Source organism: Myotis daubentonii, chromosome 17 (assembly GCF_963259705.1).
Source record: "Myotis daubentonii chromosome 17, mMyoDau2.1, whole genome shotgun sequence".
In the NCBI taxonomy this organism is placed as follows: Eukaryota; Metazoa; Chordata; class Mammalia; order Chiroptera; family Vespertilionidae; genus Myotis; species Myotis daubentonii.
In genome coordinates this window covers 1357324-1380703 of record NC_081856.1, presented here as the reverse complement: position 1 = coordinate 1380703, position 23380 = coordinate 1357324, and the positions used below count along the sequence as shown (strand labels likewise).

Below are 23380 nucleotides of genomic sequence, written 5' to 3'. Positions count from 1 at the left end.
CAGAAAAGGCCTTCAGCATGAACGCTACAGCACAGCGCTGGGCTTTCCATCTGCTGTTAACACCATCTCCGCCCAGAGCCCCGTGCACACTGTAGACAGAGAGGACCTATAGCACCGGCAAGCCAGGCGCCCAAGGGCGGAAGCCTGGTGGAGGCGCGGCCATGCTCTGCCACTTCTGTGGGCCCCGTGGGGGTGGGGCGTGGGCAGAAAGAGGAGGCGCCTGCTCTACGTCAGCAGGGAACCAGAGTTGCAGATTTCAAATTTTTCATCAACTGTACAGAGCCTCTAAGATCATATAGCAAATACTGGAAAAGTTATCATTTCTAATATGTTATCATTCACCCCCAATTTAAGTTGATTTTAAAAATCAGGTTTTTTGTTTATTTGATATATGTGGCTTTTTACTTTGTAAGGTGTAACTGTTGTTTTGATTCTTTGTTTATAATAAGCCACAAGCAAGAACTGTTTAGAAATTAAAGCTGTATAACTTTTGAATGATTTTTCTTTAGCCTAAATCGTGTGTCCCTGTTCACCTCAGGAATCCTGTGGATCTTCTCAGTGTCATAAAAGTAGCGGTTCTCCCGGAGCCGCCAGATCCCTGTGCGCTGCTCAGCACGATGGCCTTGTGTCCGGTACGTATGGTTTGTCGTCGGTTTGGCTTACAAGTTTCCACTTTCTTTCAAGCTGATATTCTTGCAAACAACCACAGTGTGTGTGGCACGTGTCTCCCATTGGCATCCATGGCGCGTGTTCACAAAGGGACAGACCGTACAGCGTCCTGGGATGCTCAGGAGACCCCTCCCGTGTGAAAGGCATGCTGCGGGGCAGCACAGGAAAATACGGACAGCCTCGGGGGAGAGAGAGGAGCAGTGTGTCTGCATGCGCACAGTGTGGCCGCAGCGGGTGCAGGGGAGGTGACAGAGCTGTGGGTTGGGGGAGGGCGTCTTCACAGCAGCCTGAGGGACTCTGGATCCACTGTCAGGAGCTGCACGGCCGCGGCTGGAAGCAGGTGTTTTGATCAGTGTTTTCCTGTTGCTCTGCTCGGCTCTGCCATCATGAAGAACTTGCTGGCGGAGGCTGAAGCTGTCCTTACGAAGGGTGGGTAATGGGTGGGCATTCCAGGCTGAGCCACAGCGTCGGGGCTTGGATTCGCAGGGCAGGGCTCGTGGACGGGGAGGCCAGGTGTGGCAAGGTCGACCAGGGTAGGGAGCCATCACTGCACGCTTCTGAGCAAGGGAGTGACGGGATGAAATCCTTCGCTTTAGGAAGAGTCCTTCTGGCCGGACTCTAGGCTACTTGGGGAGAGCAAGGAGACGAGGTGGGGGAACAGCTGGGAGACTTGGTCTGTTGCTGCAGCACAGCCACAGCGGGGGGCTAGGAGGCCTGACCAGAGCACAGGACGGGGGTGGGGGTGTTGTCTCCGATAGGGTGAGGCCCCTCCTCACTGGCAGGAGGGACGGAGAAGCCAGGACTGGCAGAGCATTGGTGCTAGTCACTAAAACGGGTTCTTGAGTTAAGGTGAGCAGTTCAGTTTTTAATGTTTTTTAACGAGGTGTTCAGCAGCATGCATGAGGGCGCTGTCCAGTTGGCTGCTTAAAATGTGAGACCGAGGTTCCATGAAGTCAGAAAAGGTAATTACACGGACTTGGGAAGAGGTGACCGCTGAGGCCTGCGGTGGCGAGAGTAACCAAGGAGAGCATAGGAAACACATCACACACGGAGTCAGAGGACAGTTCAAAGTGCGGAGACGCAGAGGAGGGAGGGGCGACATGGAGAAGTAAAATCCCATGATGTGTCACTTACATGGGACAGACAGACAGCGAGAGTGTGGCAGGACATTCGGTGTGACACTCCTGGTCTGAGCAGTTACTTGCAGAATCAGGTGGACACGCAGCACAAGCAGCAGTGCAGTGGACACTGCGTGCCCTCCCCTGTGCGGCCCATGCTGACAGCTGAGCTGCAGGGGGAACTAAGGATATCCTCCCCCAGTAGCAACATTGTCTTTCAGGAAAAACCCCGGACCTTTCCACCCTGCTTCCCCGCCCGGCCAATCACAGCTGGGATGACGTGTCTGCGGCTCAGACGGCCCTGATCTGTGACCACGAGACCGCCCCGCGCTCTTTGGCAGTACACCCCCTCTCTGCCGAGGGGAACTCAGGTAATTCCTGCTGCGAGACACCTCTCCACTCTGCCCAGTAGGTCTGCCACGTCAGGGCTACTGTCTTCACTCTCCCAATGTGGGGACACGGACATTCTGAAGTCGGGAAGCACTTCCAGCCCCAGCACCAGGGGCTGTGAGGTCACAGCTCAGGGGCCGGCCTGTGGTCACAGCTCAGGCTCGTGCGGTCACAGCTCAGGGGCCAATCCCTCAAGGTCTGGGGAGGGGAAAATGGCTGGGCCCAGGTGTGACCGAATACATTACTAAAGGCAAAGTTGCTTTTGTTTGTCTAACAAACATGCAGGTATCTTTTACACATTTTTTTAAAACTTAGAAAAAGGTTTTGCCCCATGATTTATAGCAGATAAAAAGGAGTGCTTTTTCAGGAGGGATGAGAAGAAATAAGTCAAATATCTGTTTCCTGAAAATTAACAGCATCTCCCTAAAGTACTGGTTTCCTATTAGCACAGTCACAGTAAAGACAGGTTTTATGCCTCCTCATTTCTTTTTCACCTTGTTTTCTTCATTGCACGTGTCTGTCCTCACCTTTTACCTGTCCCCCGGCTCTGTGCAGAGCGATCGCAGCCGGGGGTGGCCCAGCAGTGGATCCAGAGCAAAAGGGAGGATGTCGTGAGCCAGATGACCGAGGCCTGCCTCAACCAGGCGCTGGACGCCCTGCTGTCCCGGGACCTGATCATGAAGGAGGACTACGAACTCATCAGCACCAAACCCACGAGGACTGCCAAAGTCAGGCAGTTGCTGGACACCACTGGCATCCAGGGAGAGGAATCTGCCAGAGTCATAGTGCAGAAGCTGAAAGACAACAAGCAGATGGGCCTCCAGCCCTACCCGGAAACACCGCCCGCTTCTCGGTCGCCGTCGTCACTCTTATTTCAGAATAGAAGCTTATAGGGGACTCTTTTTCAAGAACAGTCAGCTTATTAAAAGGTATTTTATATTTCTCTTGCCCTGATCAGATTGTTTTTATGAAATCCATGTGAGTCTTAGTAGCTTCAATGAAGTTTCTCCTTCATGTAAATATTAGTCTTCTCCATGACGTTACAGTCTTTTTAAAATTAAAATAGTAGAAAGTATGCATTTTGCTACATAGTTCAATTTTTGTCTCTGGTTAATTGAAGCTTTTTTTGGTTTTATTTATTTTTATTGATTTTAGAGAGAGGGGGAGAGGAGAGCGGGAGGGAGGGAGAAACATCGATTGGTTGCCTCCCATTCTCACCCTGACTGGGGATCGAATCTGAAACCTAGGTATGTGCCCTGCCTGGGAATCAAACCTGCAGCCTGTTTTTGGTGCATGGACCAGTGCTCCCACCAGCCGAGCCACCACCCGGCTGGGCGGTTGAAGCTGTTTTCCAGTGTAATATTGTGCACTTCCTGTACACGGTGATTGTTGGCATCAGGCGTGTCCATGGAGGCACCTCACGTTCGCTCTGGGGTCTGCATGGCTTGTCTGAGCTGTGTCTGGCGTCTGCACTGCGCCCTCTACACTCACCAGAGCACACGGCCTTCTGACCGGTCGTCCAGCTCATGTCCTCTCCCACAGGCTGTGCATTAGATTCTTGTCCAGAATACGTTTTTGTTTTTAATATATTTTTATTGATTTCGGAGAAAGGGAGAGGGAGAGGCAGAAATATCAATGATGAGAGAAAACCATTGATCGGGTGCCTCCTGCACAACCCACACTGGGGACCGAGCCTGCAACCCAGGCATGTGCCCTGACCAGGAATCAAACCGTGACCTGCTGGTTCATAGGTCGACACTCAACCATTGAGCCACGCCGGCCGGGCCAGATTACGTTTTTAAATGTTATTTATTGGATTCTTCTTTTAAAACTTGTTTCACAGGTAAAACAATACAAAGTATATAAAGAAAAATATTAATCTTTCAACATATGTTTCTACCTCCATTTCTGACCTCAGCCAACAACCTGGGCATGGACAGGTGCTGGTCCTTGCCTCCTCCCGGAGCAACCTCCTCGCCCATCCTCCTTAACTGCTGCGTAATACCACCAGGGAGCCTTTTTTCTTTTCCCTTTTTTTAATGTGTTTTATAGATTTTTAGAGAGAGCGGAAGGGAGAGAGATAGAGAAATAGTAACATTGATGAGAGAGAACCATCGATTGGCTGCCTCCTGCACGCCCCCTACTGGGGATCGAGCCTACAACCCCCGCATGTGCCCTGACCTCTTGGTTCCTGGGTTGATGCTCAACCACTGAGCCACACTGACTGGGCGGCTTTTTTCTTTTTTGTTAAGATATAGTGTGAGTTCTTTTTTGGTTAATTGGGTTATGTCACTAAGTGAAAATGTACAAGGAATAATGCCCTTTTCTGAAAATGTTTATCAGCAATGTCAGCAAACAGTGTGAACAGGACAAATTTGAAAGCACCACACCCGCAGTGTGAAAAAATGAGGAAAAGCAGAAATGACTGATGGCGTTGAGGCAACGAAGTATTTTATTAAAATTATAAGAATGTGTATTTCCATCTCCATGTTGGAGCTTGACATTCACCGGTGGTGCCTCAAGAAAATGGAAATTAACGTGAGTGACGGAAGCAGTGTGTGAGTTGTCTGTTATTACGCCGATCATTTTTAAAGTGCGAGGATAAAGATTCAATTTAAGAAATAAATTGAGAAAAAAAGCATCTTCTTTTGAAGGTTTTCCCCTTTCTGTATACATATTCCAGAATTTTAATTATTTTAAATCTTGATGGTTTCCAATTGGCCTTTTATATTGGTTTGATGATGTGGTGATCTGATTGGTAAAGTGAACTTTGCCCTGGGTCTTCCATTCTGCATAGATCTAAACACTTGGCCTTCCAGCCACTCTGTGTGCATGTGGCCTTGCGCAGCAGCCACTGTCTCCCATGATTTAACATAAGGAAGCATGTAGCCATGCACAGATCACCACGCATGGTGAGTAAGAAGATGGAGACGAGGGTTCAGGGGGCCTGCAGTCAGCCTCGTAGACCTGCTGCCACCCCTGTGGCCAGGTTTCATTGTAGCCCGTGTGCAGCGTGAAATACAGGGTGGGGCAAAGTAGTTTTAGAGTTGTTTGTATGAAAAATACAATCTACACTAATAAAAGAGAAACATGGTAATTGGCATACGACCGCTACCCTTTTCATTGGCTAATCAGGGCGATATGCAAATTAACTGCCAACAAAGATGGCGGTTAATTTGCATATGTAGGCACAATGCAGGGAGGCGAAAGGGAAAGCAGGAAGAAGCCCCCTGCCACTGACAGTGATCGGAAACCCAGGGGGGAGCTAAGAGCCGGGGGGCAGGGCAAAGGAGGCCCTGGGGGCCGCCTTTGCCCTGCCCCCCAGCCATGATCGGAGAATCAGGCGCCTTTGCCGCCCTTGCCAGTGATAGCAGGTAGTAGGGGTGGAGCCAGCGATGGGAGCTGGGCACGGTCAAAGCTGGCAGTCCCGGGAGCTAGGGGTTCCTTGCCTGGGCCTAAAGCGGAGCCCGCGATCACGGGGCCGCTGCAGCTGCGGGTACCCGCTGCCAGGGTCGGACGCCTCAGCCAGAGGCGTCCTGCGGGGACAGGGGTGGAGCCCGCGAGATCACGGCGCTGCTGCCGCTGCGGGTCCCCGCTGCCCGGGCCGGACACCTCAGCCAGAGGCGTTAGGCCTGGGCAGGGGCAGAGCGGGAGATCGCGGGGAGCTGGGAGTCCCCTGCCCAGGCCTAATGCCTTGGCTAGAGGCATTAGGCCTGGGCAGGGGTGGAGCCTGCAACTGCGGGGAGCTGGGGCTGGGGCAGAGTGGGAGATCGCGGGGAGCTGAGGGTCCCCTGCCCAGGCCTAATGCCTTGGCCAGAGGTGTTAGGCCTGGGCAGGGGCAGAGCCTGCAACCGCGGGGAGCCGGGGGTCCCCTGCCCAGGCCTGACACCTCTGCCAGAGGCCTCAGGCCTGGGCAAGGGGCCAGTTCGGTAATCGGCGATCGGAGGGTGATGAGGGTCAACTCCTCTGGCCGAGGCATCAGGCCTGGGCGGGGGGCGGAGCCAGCAATCAGAGGGGGCTGGGGGTCCCCTGCCCAGGCCTGATGCCTGGGCCAGAGGCATCAGGCCTGGGTGGGGGGCGGAGCCGGGGATTGGGAGGATATGATGGTCCCCTTGCCCAGGCCTGAAGCCTGGGTCAGAGGCATCAGGCTTGGGTGGGGGGGTGGAGCAAGCGATCAGAGGGAGATGGGGGTCCCCTGCCCAGGCATGATTCCTGGGCCAGAGGCATCAGGCCTGGGTGGGGTCAGAGCCAGTGATGGGGGAAGATGGGGGTCCCCTGTCCAAGCCTGACACCTCTGGCAGAGGCGTCAGGCCTGGGCAAGGGGCCAATCAGGCAATCGGAGGGTGATGGGGGTCAATGCCTAAGGGCTCCCAGTATGTGAGAGGGGGCAGGCTGGGCTGAGGGACACTCTCCCCCCCCCCCCACCCAGTGCACGAATTTCGTGCACTGGGCCCCTAGTCTAATCTAATAAAAGAGAAGCATGCAAATTGACCCCATCTCCACTACACCCCAGCCCATGCCCACCAGCCAATCAGAGCGACTATATGCAAATTAACCCAACCAAGATGGCGGCCGTCAGCCACGGAGCTGGAGCAAGCAGGAGGCTTGGTTGCCCTGGCAATGGAGGAAGCCAAGCTTCCCTCCTGCCCTGCCAGCTCTGAGCTCCGCTCAAGGCAACAAAGTTTCAATTATAGACAATAAATAAATCCCAGATACCTGCTTCCAGCCAGCCTCCACTGGGAGCTTGGGTGGCTGGGGGCTGTGGCCAGCCTGCAAACAGCCATCAGCCCCTCACCCAGACTGGCCAGGCACCCCAGCAGGACTCCCCGTCCTGAAGGGGGTGTGGCCAGCCTGAAAATGGCCCTCAGCCCCTCACCCAGGCTGGCCAGGCACCCCAGTGGTGACCTCCACCCTGAAGGAGCTGTGGCTAGCCTGCAAACAGCCATCAGCCCCTCACCCAGGCTGGCCAGGCACTCCAGTGGGGACCCCTACCCTGAAGGGGCTGTGGCCAGCCTGCAGCCATCCATCAACCACTCACCCAGGCTGGCCACACCCTCATGGGGTGAGGGTCCCCACTGAAGGGCTTGGCCAGCCTGCAAACAGCCATCAGCCCCTCACCCAGGCTGGCCAGGCACTCCAGCAGGACCCCCACCCTGATCCGGGACACCCTTTAAGGCAAATCAGCCAGCCCCCACCCATGCACCAGGCCTCTATCTACACTAATAAAAGAGAAAAATGGTAATTGGCGTACGACGATACCCTTTTCATTGGCTAATCAGGGCTATATGCAAATTAACTGCCAACTAAGATTGGCAGTTAACTGCCAACTAAGATTGGCAGTTAACTGCCAACTAAGATTGGCAGTTAACTGCCAACAAGATGGCGGTTAACTGCCAACAAGATGGCGGTTAATTTGCATATGTAGGCACAATGCAGGGAGGCGAAAGGGAAAGCAGGAAGAAGCCCCCTGCCACTGACAGTGATCGGAAACCCAGGGGGGAGCTAAGAGCTGGGGGGCAGGGCAAAGGCGGCCCTGGGGCCGCCTTTGCCCTGCCCCCCAGCCGAGATCGGAGAATCAGGCGCCTTTTCCGCCCTGGCCAGTGATAGCAGGAAGTAGGGGTGGAGCCAGTGATGGGAGCTGGGCATGGTCGAAGCTGGCAGTCCCGGGAGCTAGGGGTCCCTTGCCTGGGCCTAAAGCGAAGCCCACGATCACGGGGCCGCTGCAGCTGCGGGTCCCCGCTGCCCGGGCCGGACGTCTCAGCCAGAGGCGTTAGGCCTGGGCAGGGGCGGAGCCTGCAATCGCGGGGAGCTGGGGGTCCCCTGCCCAGGCCTGACACCTCTGCCGGAGGCCTCAGGCCTGGTCAAGGGGCCAATCCGGTGATTGGTGATCACAGGGTGATCTGGGTCAACTCCTCTGGCCGAGGCATCAGGCCTGGGCAGGAGGCTGAGCTGGGGATTGGGGGGATATGATGGTGCCCTTGCCCAGGCCTGAAGCCTGGGTCAGAGGCGTCAGGCTTGGGCGGGGGGTGGAGCAAGCGATCACAGGGAGATGGGGGTCCCCTGCCCAGGCATGATTTCTGGGCCAGAGGCCTCAGGCCTGGGCGGGGGCCAGAGCCAGTGATCGGGGGGAGCTGGGGGTCCCCTGTCCAAGCCTAACACCTCTGGCGGAGGCATCAGGCCTGGGCAAGGGGCCGATCAGGCGATCGGAGGGTGATGGGGGTCAACGCCTGCGGGCTCCCAGTATGTGAGAGGGGGCAGGCTGGGCTGAGGGACACTCCCCCCCCACACACACACACACCCAGTGCACAAATTTCGTGCACCGGGCCCCTAGTCCTATATAATAAAAGGGTAATATGCAAATTGACCCTAACAGCAGAACGACTGGGAATGACTGGTCACTATGACACACACTGACCACCAGGGGGCAGACGCTCAATGCAGGAGCTGCCCCTGGTGGTCAGTGCACTCCCACAGGGGGGGCTCTGCTCAGCCACAAGCCAGGCTGATGGCTGCCAGTGAAGCGGTGGTGGTGGGAGCCTCTCCTGCCTCCTCAGCAGTGCTAAGGATGTCCAACTGCAGCTTAGGCCTGCTCCCCACTGGCAAGTGGACATCCCCTGAGGGATCCCGGGCTGCCAGAGGTATGTTTGACTCCAGCTGAGGCCCAATCCCCCAGGGAATGGGCCCAAGCCAGCAGGTGGACATCCCCTGAGGGGTCCCAGACTGCAAAAGGGTACAGGTGGGGCTGAGGGACCCCCCCCCCCGAGTGCACAAATTTTTGTGCACCAGGCCTCTAGTAATAAATAACACACGAATAAATTGTTTCATGTACTCACAACTGTAACCCTACTTTTGTCCACCCTGTTTCTGTACATCAACTGAACCGTACATTCCTTTAGGAAAGTTTTACTCCTTTTCATACTTCTGGTACTTAACAAAGCACCTCAACAAAAAACCTAATTTTTGAATATACAGAAATATCTAATATTTTTAAAAAGCACTTTGAAAAATTTTAGTTTTTCTCAATCAACAAAAGTGCTGAAAAACAACAACAACCCTCAGGCTAGTTTTCACGAAGTAGAAATCTTTCTTGCTTCCTAACAGTTGAGCTGAGAGTAACTTTCTCACAGTTGGGATGGACCACGAGGTCACCTGGTTCCACCTGGGAAGGGGATGCCCACTTGTTGCTTTGTCTGTGTTACACTCAGACTCTGAAGTGCGGCCAGACCTCCATTCAGGCTGCCCACACTGCCGTTATCATTCCAGATAACTGGCCTTGGTTCTGCTGACTGGGAAAGTCCACTCCCAAGTCAGACAGGGCCCCTATTCAGATGGGACCTTTTCTTAATCTTTTTATTTTTTTGCTGGGAGGGGCAGTTATAAAACCCTTTGAAATTGAAGGGGATTCATGGGAACCCAGAGTCAGTGTCAATGGACACCTAATAAGATTCTAAAACTATTTTGCAAAACAAATAGTTTGTTTTCCCCTTATCAAATATTTTCTACTGGGAATGATTTGACTTGGGTAAGGTCTGGCTTCAAGTGACTTAACTAATGAACTGAGAGATTTTTGATGCTAGTTATGACCCAAATACATAGTTTACTCAGTAGTAGCATGTTCAAGGCTGTTCTTTTTGTTCTGCTGCTGGGACATCTGGGAAGAGCTTGTATTCCCACCAAAGGTAAACACAAGTTAAGATGGAAAGAAAATTAACCTGGAAATTTGTATAATGACAGTACTTATTACAAAGAAAACTGCACAAAATAATTTTATTTCTACTGACAGCTATCAAATTTCACACTGGAAGCTCAATGTCTAAAAGGTTAACTATGAAGGGGCTATATTCTCACAGATCTAAAGGCAACAATGCATGTTGGATTATGGAAGGCAGAGCCTCTGCCTTCCTACATCTGCAGTCCAGACTGTGCCCTGACCACTTCCAGAAGTTTCCGACTGACACTGTCTGCAGCTATGACACACACACAGTAGCCCAAGCACTGTAGTGGCAAAACCAGTTTGGAAACTTTTTTATCTTACTCATAAGGCAGGTGTCTCTTTTGTAAGAATCTTGCAAAGCCAGGAAGGACTACACCCTGTGGAACTTCTAGATCAGAGGTGGAATATCAACTAATGTTTTATCAAGCTTTTGTTGATGCAAAGTAGTGATCCACCCACCCAAATGCCTGCGATTGCCTCTGGTAAATATTATCTTTTTATCCACTTTATAACTGGGGGAACCAAGCTTTGGAGAATGTAAATGACCTCCTTGATGTCACCTAACCAGAGGTGAGAAAACAAACTGCCATGTGATTCAAAATCGGACACCACACTGACACCAACACTTTCCTTAACCAAATGCATGTAACTGTTGTTTAGCTAATTCACATACTATGGGAAGCAACATCAGTGTGAATAATATGGAGTGTGAATAAAAGAAAAGTTTTCTTAAACTTTGGAATGTGTTTCTATCCCTTTATTTGGAGATGAATGTTGCTAACATTCTGATCATTCTTATTCCCCAACCCAGGATAGGTAATGAGCACCCAGATTCTGGAGCGAACCTCACGCCCCTTTCCCTTTCCATGACGTATGGATTTGGAATTTCTAGGCCACGAAATGAGATGAATGCACTTATGAGGATAAAAGAACAGATTTGAAATCAGGATTGTCTGAAATATCTGGTTGCTGTTTTTGTAACTTGCGGCGGGGGGGGGGGGGGACAGGGAAGGTGGTAATGCAAATGTCATAGAAAAGTGAAAGGCAAGAGTACATGGGATGAGTCTGTGTCATTCGTGGGTTCTCAAGACCAGGCAGGTGATGCTTCAGGGAGAACTCACTTTGCTAGTCCTCTGTCACTGCGGACAAGTGCTTGGAACTAAAACAGCAGCTGAACGAATCAATTTGCAAGGGTGCTTCAGAGCTGAAATGTTATATTCTGAGTTTCTGCAAGAATTGCTCTTTGTGGTCAACTGAAGATTGGAAAGGAAGAGACATATTAAACACTCTGACAAATATTTTCCTACTTACAGGGTATGTGAATCAGTAAACTGCCTGCAGTGTGTAATAGCAAGGAAAATCCAGCAGTTAAAATTCTCCTATACAACATGGAGTTATAATTTTCATTAAATAAAAATAAAACAACAATTAATATTAACTAAAAAAATAAGAGTATGTACTTTTAGAAAATTTATGGGTAATTTTGAAAAGGAAATGTAAAGATTCAATATACTGAACACCAAAAACAAAGTCCAAACCATCCTAACACAAATAGTGATGACTTTTTTATGTTGATTCTACCAATTCATGAACATGGTATATTCTTCCACTTGTTTATATCTTCCTCTATCCCTTTTTTCAACATCCTGTAGTTTTCCGTGTACAGGTCTTTTACCTCCTTAGTTAAGTTTATTTCTAGGTATCTTAATGTTTTTGTTGCAATGGATTTTTTCAGTTTCTCTTTCTGTGAGTTCATTATTGGTGTATAAAAACGCCATAGATTTCTGGGTGTTAATTTTGTATCCTGCTACATTGCCAAATTCAGTTATTAAATCTAGTAGCTTTTTGGTGGAGTCTTTAGGGTTTTCTATGTATAATATCATGTCATCTGTGAATAATGACAGTTTTACTTCTTTTCCAATTTGGATACCTTTTATTTCTTTTTCTTCTCTGATTGCTATGGCTAGCACTTCCAATACTATGTCGAACAGGAGTGGTGAAAGTGGGCATCCCTGTCTTGTTCCTGTTCTTAGGGGAAATGATTTTAGTTTTTGCCCATAGAGTATGATGTTGGCTATAGGTTTGTCATATAAGGCTTTTATTATGTTAAAGTATGATTCCTTTATTCCCACTTTGCTGAGAGTTTTTATCAAAAAAGGGTGTTGGATTTTGTCAAATGCTTTTTCTGCATCAGTTGATATGATCATGTGGTTTTTGTCTTTCAATTTGTTTATGTGATGTATCACATTTATCAATTTGCAGATATTATACCAGCCTTGCAAGTCAGGAATAAATCCAACTTGGTCATGGTGTATGATCTTTTTAATGTATTGCTGGATTTGATTTGCTAATATATTGTTGAGGATTTTAGCATCTATGTTCATCAGGGATATTGGCCTGTAGTCCTCTTTCTTTGTAATGTCTTTATCTGGTTTTGGGATTAGGGCAATGCTGGCTTCATAGAAAGAGCTTGGAAGTGTGCCTTCTTCTTGGATTTTTTTGAAATAGTCTGAGGAGGACTGGTGTTAGTTCTTCTTTGAATGTTTGATAAACTCCCCAGTGAAGCTGTCTGGATCAGGGCCTTTGTTTGCTGAAAGTTGATTACTGCTTCAATTTCATCAGTAGTTATTGGCTTATTCAGGTTTTCTGATTTTTCCTGATTGAGTCTCAGAAGATTGTATTTTTCTACGAATATGTCCATTTCATCTAGGTTGTCCAATTTGTTGGAATAGAATTATTTGTAGTTTTCTTTTTTTTTTTTACAATCCTTTGTATTTCTGTGGCGTTGGTTATTACTTACCCTCTTTCATTTCTGATTTTGATTATTTGGGTCCTCTCTTTGTTTCTTAGTGAGCCTGGCTAGAAATTCATCAAACTTGTTTATCCTTTCAAAGAACCGCTCTTGGTTCTGTTGATTTTTTTTTTTTTTTGGTCTCTATGTCATTCATTTCCACTATGATCTTTATTATTTCCTTTCTTCTCCATACTCTGGGCTTTTCTTGTTGCTCTTTTCCTAGTTTTTTAAGTTGTCAGGTTAGATAACATATTACCAGTTTTTCTGGAGGTTTTTTGAGGTAGGCCTGTAGTGCAATGAACTTCTCTCTCAGGACTGTTTTCATTGCATCCCATAGATTTGAATTGTTGTGTTTTCATTTTCACTTGTTTCCAGAATGTTTTATTTCTTCTTTGATCTCTTTGGTAACCCATTCATTGTTTAATAGCATGCTATTTAGCCTTCATGTATTTGATTGTTTTTATTGTAGTTGATATCTAATTTTAATACTGATAACTTTTACATGTTTTATTTTCATAACATTTTGAATTTTTATATATTTCCTTCTTTTTTTCAAACATTAAGTTTTCAGCATTTTTTCCCTTTAAAGTGTGCACTCTATTGACCTGGTCTCAAGTCAATGTGCAGGTAAGACCTGGCTGCCTCCACACCCCAACCCACTCCAGGGGAACCAGAAGTCTTCATGCATCTTAAGTTGGGACCAAAAAGGGGGCTATGATTGCTGACCATTCAAAATAAAACAAACCAAAAAAAAAAGAAGAAGTACTGAGCCCAGCATGTGTGGCTCAGTGGTGAGCATCAACCTATAAACCAGGAGGTCTCTGTTCAATTTCTGGTCAGGGCACATGCCCAGGTTGTGGGCTCAATCCCCAGTTGGGGGTGTGCAGGAGGCAGATCAATGATTCTCTCCCATCATTGATGTCTCTACCTCTCCCTCTCCCTTCCTTTCTGAAATTAAAAATATACATATTTTTTTAAAAAGTACTGAGACAAAAATGTAAAAATACGGATTACATACTTTACACAAAAGCAATGCACTCACCCTCCTGTGTGGGCTCAGGTGCAGACCGGTCCTTCTTAGTGAGAAGTGGGTGGCTTTGGGGCAGGCAAGGGACGTCCTGTGACAGGGCATCTCATGATATCCTGAATGGCTGTTAAAGAAAAGAACGTTGCCCTAACTGGTTTGACCCAGTGGATAGAGCTTCGGCTGCAGAATGAAAGCTCCCAGGTTCAATTCCGGTCATGTACCTTGGTTGTGGGCACATCCCCAGTAGAAGGTGTGCAGGAGGCAGCTGATCGATGAAGTTTCTCTCTCATCGATGTTTCTAACTCTCTATCCCTCTCCCTTCCTCTCTGTAAAAAATCAATAAAATATATTTTTTAAAAAATCAATTATTATATATATATATATATTTTTAAATAACGCTGTACAAAGTCCTTGGCCGCATGCTAGCACTGTGAGGATGCTCGCTCCAACAGACTGCTGTCACCTTCACTCTTCCAGTTTTTAAATCCTGTGTCAAGTGCCAAAAAAATCAAAATAACAAATAAACAAAAACAAATAAAGCCATGCCAATCTCATCTTATTTTCTGCATGTTAGGTTTTGTCAAGAAAGGGTATAACAAGTCACAGTCCACCAAGAAGCATGTGCACTGGGTGACGGAGGGACCAGCCTTCTCACACCCCTACTTGCTGACCCTGTCTGCTGGAAGGTGGATAGGGAGTCCAGGATGGGGCCCTGGATCCACACGGAGTCTTTGCACTCAGGTGGCAAAATGATCTTGATCTTCATTGTGCTGGGAGCCAGGACGGTGATCTGCATCCTGTTGGCGATGCCTGGGTACATGGAGGTCCCACCAAACAGCACCGTTTTGGCGTAGAGGTCCTTAGGGGTATCGACATCACACCTCATGATAGAGTTGAAGGTGGTTTCGTGGATGCCAGGATTCCATGCCCAGGAAGGACTGGAAGAGGGCCTCGAGGCAGTGGGACCGCTTGTTGCCAGTGTGCCAGTGGTGATGGCCTGACCAGTGGGCAGCTCACAGCTCTTCTCCAGTGAGGAGCTGGAGGCTGTGGTGCCAGCTGCCTGAAGTTGAGGACATTGTAACACAGCTTCTTCTTGATGTCACACACAATTTCCTGCTCAGCTGTGGTGCCACATGAGGCTGTAGCCTGCCTCGTGAGGACCTTCATGAGGTAGTCATCATGTCCTGGACAGCCAGGCCCAATGCAGGATGGCATGGGGAAGGGCGTACCCCTGAGATGGGCTCAGTGTGGGTGGCCTGATCACCAGAGTCCATCACTGTCAGTGGTGCCGCCAGAAGTGAACAGGGACAGCCACATACATGGCTGGGATGTTGAAGGTCTCAAAACACCATCTGGATCATCTTCTCAAGGCTCAGGGGGAACTTGGTGAGCAGGATGGGGTGCTGCTTGGGGGCTACACGCAGCTCACTGTAAAAGTTGTGGTGCCAGGCCTTCTCCATGTCATCCCAGTTGGTGGTGATGCCGTGCTCAATGAGGTACTTCAGGGTCAGGATGGCCCTCTTGCTCTGGACTTCACTGTCCATGTAGGAGTCCTTCTGGCCTAAGCCCCCATTATGTCCTGGTGTCAAGGGCATCCCAGGATGGAGGGGAAGATGGCCTGAGGGCATCATCCTTGCCCTCCCCAAGCCTGGCTTGCATGTGCTGGAGCCATTGTCAACCAGGAGCACAGCAATATCGCCATCGCAGTGAACGGGAAGCAGTGCAGACCTGCAAAGACGGAGCAGCAGTGAAGGCGAGGGGCCTGTGCTGGTGGGTGGACAAGGTCTCCACAGTCTGGGCATTTTTTTATAGAGAGAATTAAAGTCCTCTTGTATATTTGTTTTGCCTTCTGAGTAAATTTACCATATTGTATTTAACTATTCCTCTGTTGCCAGAAATAAATACAAATAACATTTGTTCTAAATAGCTATGTGTATAAATATATATATACAATTTTCTACCTTTATCATTATTTATTCAAGATAGATTTGTAGAGCCCTGGCTGGTGTTGCTCAGTGGTTACAGTGTTGGCCAGAGGGTCATGGGTTTGATTCCCAGTAAAGAGCATATACCTGGGTTGTGGGTTCACCCCCCAACCCAGATTAGGGTGCGTGCAGGAGGCAACCAGTTGAGGTGTCTCTCTCACATTGATGTTTCTCTCCCCCATTCTCCCTTCCACTCTGAAAAAGCAATGGAGAGAGGATTAACAACAACAAAAATAAGGTAGATGCCTAGCAACAGATTTTTCCTAGCAAGAGGATCAAAAGATAGAACCAGTTAAAATTCTGTTACCGTTACAAACAGCATCTCACTGGTTCTATGGTACACACTTTTCCCCACTTTGCTACCTGTGAAATTGGAAGGCCACATATACCCCACAGGATCAAATACCACTGTCTGTCGGGCATCAGCCACTGACCTGCTCTCACTTCTATCTGTGGGGACTTGATGGTTGCACCTATGGCAATAGGGACCCTCTCCAGTTCAGTCAGCAAGCCTGTTAGGGACCATCTGAAGAATGATGGAGAGTCCTGGTTATTCTCTAAAAACTTCCCACAGACACTTCCTCGTATTTTAAAGAAAACAAGGGTCTTAAAATTACAAAATGGGTTTTAGCCACTTGGAGCCCACACTGAAGGAAGGATATAACATTTTACCTCGGATGGCACAGAGGACAAACTTAATGTAGAAAGGCATGGACATAACGCCCAGTGAAAGGGTGACACGAAGGAGTTGGGCTCTGAATATAAAAAAGTTTGCTCACATTTTCTTTTTTTATGTATGCACTAGAATTATAAAATTTCAAATCTAAAGGAGTCTAAAAGTAAGTATTAAATGTTAGAAATGAAAGAAATCATGCTGACGTATTCAGCAGGCATTAAATCTTTGCGACCAAGTTCCACGTTAAGGAGAAGGGCACCTTTAATTCGGCAAAGCGCACTGTGGAGCCGGGGCAGACTGGGGGGCAGACTGAAGTTTTAAACGGTGACCAGCGTCAGCCTCCCTGGGAAGGCCACACCTGCGCAGGTCCTGAGGCGGCGAGGGAGTTGCCATGTGGCTGTAGTGGGAAGAGTGTTACAGGCAGAAGGACTTGACAATGAAACTCCTTTGGAGAGACTGACAGCAGCATGGGGACATTGGGAATACAAGGTGAGACTGTAAACTGGTTTATGTGTAGGGGCTTTTGACAACTGAATTAACTTTATCAATGAAATATAAGCTGCACATTTCCTATTCACTATAACTATGTATTATGGTTTCACTTTTCACAGGTTCAGTTATTCATGATCAACCATGGTCTGAAAGCATTAAGTGGAAATTCCAGAAACAAACAATTCATGTTTTAAATTGTGTGCTGTTCTGTGTAGCATAATGAAACTTCCAAACTATAAAAGTTTCAGCCACAGTGTGTGTAAGTGCTTAGTTAAGATGGAAAAGGCATTAAACTTTAGCGTAGGTAAGTATGTACAGGAAAGAACAGGGTATACAAGGTTTCAGGCACCCACTGGGGGTTTTGGAACACACCCCACAGGGATAACAGAGAACTACTGTAGTTCTTTCTCCGACTTTCACTGTCATAATGTTAGGTTAGATTGAAAAGTGGCTTGAAGCTCTAATTTGGTTCATCAATTCAATTGTGTAAAAATGGCACAATTGTATGTTAATGATTTGAATCATGTGCCTGAGGTCCCTTCACAGACTTAATTTAATCAGTGAGTGTGGGAAGGGAGGGGGCTGACCCTGGGCACTAAGGTTTGTTTTAATTCCCCCCCCCCCTTTATTGATTTTTAGAGAGAGAGGGCGAGGGATAGATAGAAACCTCAGTGAGAGTGAAATATCATTGATCGGCTGCCTCCTGCACACCCCCTACTGGGGATCAAGCCTGCAACCTGGGACCCTAAATGGTCTCTTCCTGCCACACCTAATCAGGAATATCACTGTTGTTACCTTTTTCATTGATTACATACAGGGTGGGGTAAAAGTACGTTTATAGCTGTGAGTACCCCAGTTTATTCTTTTATTATTTAACTAGAGGCCCGGTGCACAAAATTCATGAACGGGAGAGGGGGAACCCTCAGTCCAGCCTGCACCCTCTCCAATCCGGGACCCCTCGGGGAATGTCCGACTGCCGGTCTGTGCCTGCACTTTTAACAGATGACAGCTCCATTGTTGTTTCTTTTCATGCTTAAACCCATTGGAATTAGTAGGTATTCAAAGTGTGTATACATTTTGGGGGGACATCCTGTATATCTCTAGTCAGCAGTGAAAGAAACCAACAGCAGATTTGGAACCCCCAGACAGGGAACCTCGCTCACTCCCCACGTCTCCCCACTTCACTTTCCACCTTCGTGGGCATCAGGAGAATCAACATTTTCTCTCATTAACTCGTAAAAGCACGTCCTGTCACCCACTGCCCGGCAGGAGTGCGCTAGGCCCCACACGAGCAAGGCTCAGTCAGGGCAGCCTTCGCTCATGGGTGCTGGCACCCAAAGTGCACATTCCTCCTCTGCAGTCGCCCCGACTATTCCACCATTTCATTGAGAGGACAGAACTTCTCGCCTCCTCTGGGTTCCTGATCTTGAACGCTGACCAAAGGCACCTCAGCAAGGGTGGGCTGCCTGCGCCCACCAGGTGTGTCTGTCTGCACCTGTGCCCACCTCAGCACCTGCATTAGCCCCACAGAGGTGATCTCCTCACTGCACTGGCCTCTGCGGGAGCAGGGCATCACCACTCCGCCCTCTCACTGTCATCTCACAGGCACCCACCCCCAGCACCCAGACACTCTCCAAAGGACATGAGCGTGCTGGAGGGGACGTGCACACGTCCTGTGGGGGACACAGGCATGCTGGGGTTGATGAAAGTGTGGTGGAGGGGCTGGGGGGGGGGGGAACTTGTGCGTGCCATGGTCCGGGACTGTTGCAGGTGCATGTGGGTGACAGCACACTGGGGGACGTTCACACACCAGGGGGGAGGAGAGGATGCACGCACCGGAGGCCTGCGGCTGCGCAGATCCACAAACCCCCATGGTGCGGCCAGGAGGATTTCAATCTGGCCCACCACAGTGGCTGTCCCTGTGATCGTGCACCTTCTGGGCCAGAAGGCAGGACGTGTGCAGCCACTCCTTGGCGCTGATGGCCTGCAGGCACTACTTCAGCTCTGCCGCAGGCTACAGCCGCCGCCACGTGGGGAGTACAGGCTGCCCTCTGCCAGCCGCCTCCCCCGCCCACAGGCCTGGCCCGGAGCGGCTGGGGTGGGGCGGGATGCCTGCCTTTGTCACCTTGGCGACGAAGCCAGGCATCCCACCCCGCCCCGGCTGCTCCACGGCTGAGCACGCTGCCCACTGGCCCAGAGCATCCTGCCCCAGCTGCTCTGCGCCTTGGCAGCTGGCTGGGGCATGCAGGAGGCTTGGCTTCCTTCGTCGCTGGGGCAATGAAGGAAGCCAAGTGTCCCGCCCGAAGGAAGCCAGGCCTCCCACCCACTCTGGCCAGCTCCGTGGCTGCCACCCAGAGGCCGGCTGGCTCCATGGCTCCAGCCGGTGCCGCCATCTTCGTGGCTATGGGCGCTGCCATCTTTGTCACAGAGTGATGGTTAATTTGCATATTACCCTTTTATTAGTATAGATTATTGTGTCATTTTCCATACAAACTGTAAACCTCCTTTTATTCCACCCTGTCACCCTGTATATACTTAAACTCCTATTTCATGTTTTTCTACAAGCAGTGTCTCTTCACTTTGTCAAATAAAAAGTATTGTATCATCTCTCTTGTTCTTGTTTGCATTATCATGGTCAACATTTACAAACTGTTTGTAACCATAAATATTGGATTCTTGCTTTGTCCACAGTTGTACTAGAAACGTGAAAATCAGTATCTACATGAACATAGCTCCCGGCCCAGGCACCTGTAGTCTATGGCTATACTACTCGGTTTTTATATACTTTTGTCTTATGCCCCTTCCCTTACTGGACTCCCAACAGCCGTTTTACTTTTGCCTTGAATTTTATAACATCCTAAGAATAGGTTCTTCCCACATTTCTGGGATCTGACCACATCGACAGGCTCTTTTTTCTACAGGAAGTTCTCTTATGACCCTGTGGTCACTTTTCAATTTGGATGGGTGGTTCTCAGGCCTGCGACACAGTTGGCATCCTGGGACTTACCTTCATTGCTTTTCTGAGTTAGTTCCACAGTTCATAGAGCTAACCTGTTCCAATTTCTTGAATAACTTCCTTGTTTTCTCAAGTAACATCCTAAAAAAGAGTATTTGGGAGACAAAGCTTTCTCAGTTTATATTTAATTTCCTTTTTCATTCTGCCCTATATTTTATCAATAGTTTTGCTTGGTATAGAATTTCAAGTTATTGATTTCCCCGTGGAACTCTCTGGGCATTGCTTATCTCCGAATATCCAGTCCTGGTGAGGAGAAGCCAATTGCCAGCTGATTCCTATTCCTTGGTGGAGGATCTCTATTTGCTCTCTGGAAGCTTTCAGAATCTTCTCTTTATTCTTGCCATCCTTAAAGTTCATGATATGCCTACTAGTAGACTTTTTCCTTTTTCCTGCTCAGAACTTAGGTCTTATACAATTACTAGAGGCCTGGTGCATGAAATTTGTGCACAGGTAGGTCCCTAGGCCTGGCCGGTGATCAGGGCCAGGCTGGCCTGGGGCCTGCGAGCTGGGGGCAGCTCCTGTGTTGAGCCTCTGCCCCCTGGTGGTCAGTGAGCGTCATAGCGACCGGTCGTTCTGCCATTGGGTCAATTTGCATATTAGGTTTTTATTATATAGGACTAGAGGCCCGATGCACAAAATTCATGCAAGGGGCTCAGCCCTTGCAGCCCTGGCTTTGTCCGGAAGGTTGTTCGGCTGTCTGGTCTAATTAGCATATTACGCTTTTATTATTATAGATGCTTGTGTCTCCCATTATTCTGAAATTTTTTTTCTTGTAAGTTTCATCCAACCATTTTCTCTATTTTCACTTTCTGGCACTTCTTTTCTATGTTAAAACCTCCATCGATTCTGTAGGACTGACCCTGTCATATATATTTATTTTGTCTCTTGACTATTATTCTCTCCTTTTCTCTTGTACTAATGCACCTAGAGCTTCCAAGTGGACTTTGCAGGCAAGGAGACAGAGAAATGAGCGGCAACTGTTGGGAAGGAAGTCTTCCTCTATCCTAAGCTGCTGTGGCCGGGCTAACAAACTGGCATGAGACAGATTAGCAAGCAGATAAATCAACGTTTCATAACATGTGCACCTCCTGTATGCATGGAGAGACCGGGAAAACTGAGGAAGTCACCAAACGGTGGAAGTCATCACCCTAAATACCACCTTCAACTAAGGACAGAAGAAGCTGGGGTGGAGTCAGGTGTGGGGCTACCAGGAAAAGCACAGTGAACAGGTAAGGTGGCTAGGGATGAAGTTCCTGCTTCTCCACTGACAGAGGGCAGGCGGGGACTCGAGCCCTTGAAGAAGCACATGTGCTTTTCTAATTTTAATTAATTAAATTAGAGGGAGAGGAAGGGAGAAGGGCAGAGACAAAAACATCGATGTGAGAGCAGAACATCACGGCTTTCCACATGTGCTCCGTGTGCCCCCACCGGGACTCAAACTGGCAACCTTTCTGTGCACAGGAGTCACAGCAGCCAGGGATATTTATTTATTCTTCAATCTTCACCTGAGGCTATGTTTTGATTGATTTGAGAAACATCCACCTGCTGCCTCTCCTAGGAGCTCAACCTGGGGTGAAACCAGCAACCTTTTTTTTTTTTTTAAATTTAAATTAAAAAAAAATGCACTTTTATTTATTTACCTTTTAGAGAGGAAGGGAGAGGGATATAGAAACAATAGGAGAGAAACATTGATCGGCTGCCTCCTGCACGCCCCCTACTGGGGATGAAGCCTGGAACCCAGGCATGTGCCCTGGCCAGGAATCAAAGGGCGACCTGCAGGTTCATAGGTCAACACTCAACCACTGAGCCACACCAGCCGGAACCACAACTCTTAAATTCTCACCTGAGGATATTTTTTCCACTGCTTTTCAGAGAGTGGAAGGGAGGGAGGGAGGTGAAAGGGCGAGTCGTCGTGGGGCCTACATGGGCCGGCCGCAGGGCCCCATGAGGCACAGCCTGACCACGCTGCTGGCGGCCTCAGGCACCGACTCCCCAGCCCACGGCGGGAGCCCGGCGCAGGCCACCCGCCCGCTGCCCCCGGACGGGAGGACCGGACCCACGCGGCAGCGGCGGCGGTGGGGCGGGCGCGTGCCCTCGCCCGAGGAGATGGAGGAGGAGGCGATCGCAGGTGCCCCCGGGGACGAGACGGAGGACGTGGACTTCCTGTCTGGGCTGGAACTGGTCGATCTGCTGGACCCCCGGCGACCGGACTGGCCCCTGGAGCCCGGGCTCAGCTCGCCCTGGGGGGGGGGGGCGAGGACTGCGCCCTCCATCTTGCCCTGGGTCCTCCATTTTTGGGCAGAGCCATGTGCTTCGCGGGGGCTTCTTCCCCGAGGCCCAGGCCTCTGCTGGCCACGCCCGGGATTTCTCTGGACTAACCAATGACAATCAAGGGACGTGCGCGCCATCAATATGACCACATCCTGTGTAACAAGACCCGACTCACGCCTGGCCAATCGGCGGGGCCGCAATCCCCTCCCCTGCCCTGACTATAAAACCCACAATCCCATCAGGCCTTGCTCTCTCTGCCACTGGGCTTACCATTGCATCGGTGAGTGTGGTCGGGGAGCCCAACTAGTTCGAAATGATGGACTCTTTGCTTTTGCATCGGACTCGCTGGCTCCCTGGTGGGCTTTTTGGGAACCTTGAAATCTGGGCACAACAGGAGGAACATCACCCGCTGCCTCCCAACGGCACCACAACCTGGGCAAGGAGCTAACCTGCAACCCAGGTTCCTGCCCTTGACCAGGAATGAGCCCGGGACCTTCCTGCTGGGAGGACGCTCCAACCACCCACCCACAGGGGCCAGGGCGAACCCGCCACCTTTGGGTGCTCCCACCAACCAGCCAGCCACCGGCTGCGCCCCCTGCCGGGCGACGCGTGCTTTCAGGGGTCCCTGCTCCCGCGCTGTCTCCCAGGTGGGCTGGTCTTGACATCACGCAGCCTCGCCAGCCCCCGCCGGCTCCCTGCAGGCGGCCCCGCAGGCTCACCGACCGTGCACACCGGCCTCGGACCGGCGCGCGGGCCTCACCTGTCCGCCTGCACCCGCGCCCGCACCGAAGGCGGCCCTCCCGGCGGCGCAGGGCGGACCGTGGGCTGCGCACGTCTCTCCCGTCGGGCGGCAAGGCGGGGCCCTGGAGGGGCGACGGGAGGGCACCCTTCGCGTCCGCACTCTGAGGGCGAGGCGCCCGCGGGGCGGGGGGAAGGAGCCCTTGCGAGCACCTGGGGTCGCGTCATCCCGGCCTGCGCCCTCGCACACCCGGGGCCCCTCCCCACCAAAGGGCGCCCTCGGCCCGCGCCGCCCGTCACCCCGCGGCCCCGCCCCCAGCCTCCCCGCGGCCGCCGGGTCGGAGCAGCGGCGGGCGGGCCCACGGCCCCAGCGTCCCGGTCGCTCGGCAGGAAGGCGGCGCCCAGGGGCGAGTCGGGGAGGCGAGGGCGGGGGCGGGGCCTGTCTCCCCTCAGCGCCCGAGGCTCCGCCCCCGGCCCGGCCGCGCCAATC

The 23380-nt window shown here is 50.4% G+C and overlaps 1 protein-coding gene and 1 pseudogene across 6 annotated transcripts in view; one reads left to right on the top strand and one right to left on the bottom strand.

Moving 5' to 3' along the window:
- The window catches only part of RIPK2 (receptor interacting serine/threonine kinase 2), a 39404-nt gene extending 34216 nt beyond the window's left edge, over positions 1 to 5188 (top strand). For 3 of the 6 annotated variants that reach the window (XM_059672965.1, XM_059672967.1, XM_059672966.1), the window contains 3 exons: positions 539 to 632; positions 2009 to 2158; positions 2733 to 3249. In XM_059672965.1, coding sequence (XP_059528948.1) covers positions 539 to 632; positions 2009 to 2158; positions 2733 to 3070 — 582 coding nt within the window. In that variant the 3' untranslated portion in view covers positions 3071 to 3249. Of the gene's footprint in view, positions 1 to 538; positions 633 to 2008; positions 2159 to 2732; positions 3250 to 4020; positions 4821 to 4974 lie in introns of those variants that run through there. The other 3 variants (XM_059672963.1, XM_059672962.1, XM_059672961.1) reach the window with 3 other exon arrangements.
- A 6160-nt stretch (positions 5189 to 11348) lies between these two features.
- LOC132220039 (actin-like) lies at positions 11349 to 23310 on the bottom strand (annotated as a pseudogene).
- Positions 23311 to 23380: the final 70 nt, after the last annotated feature.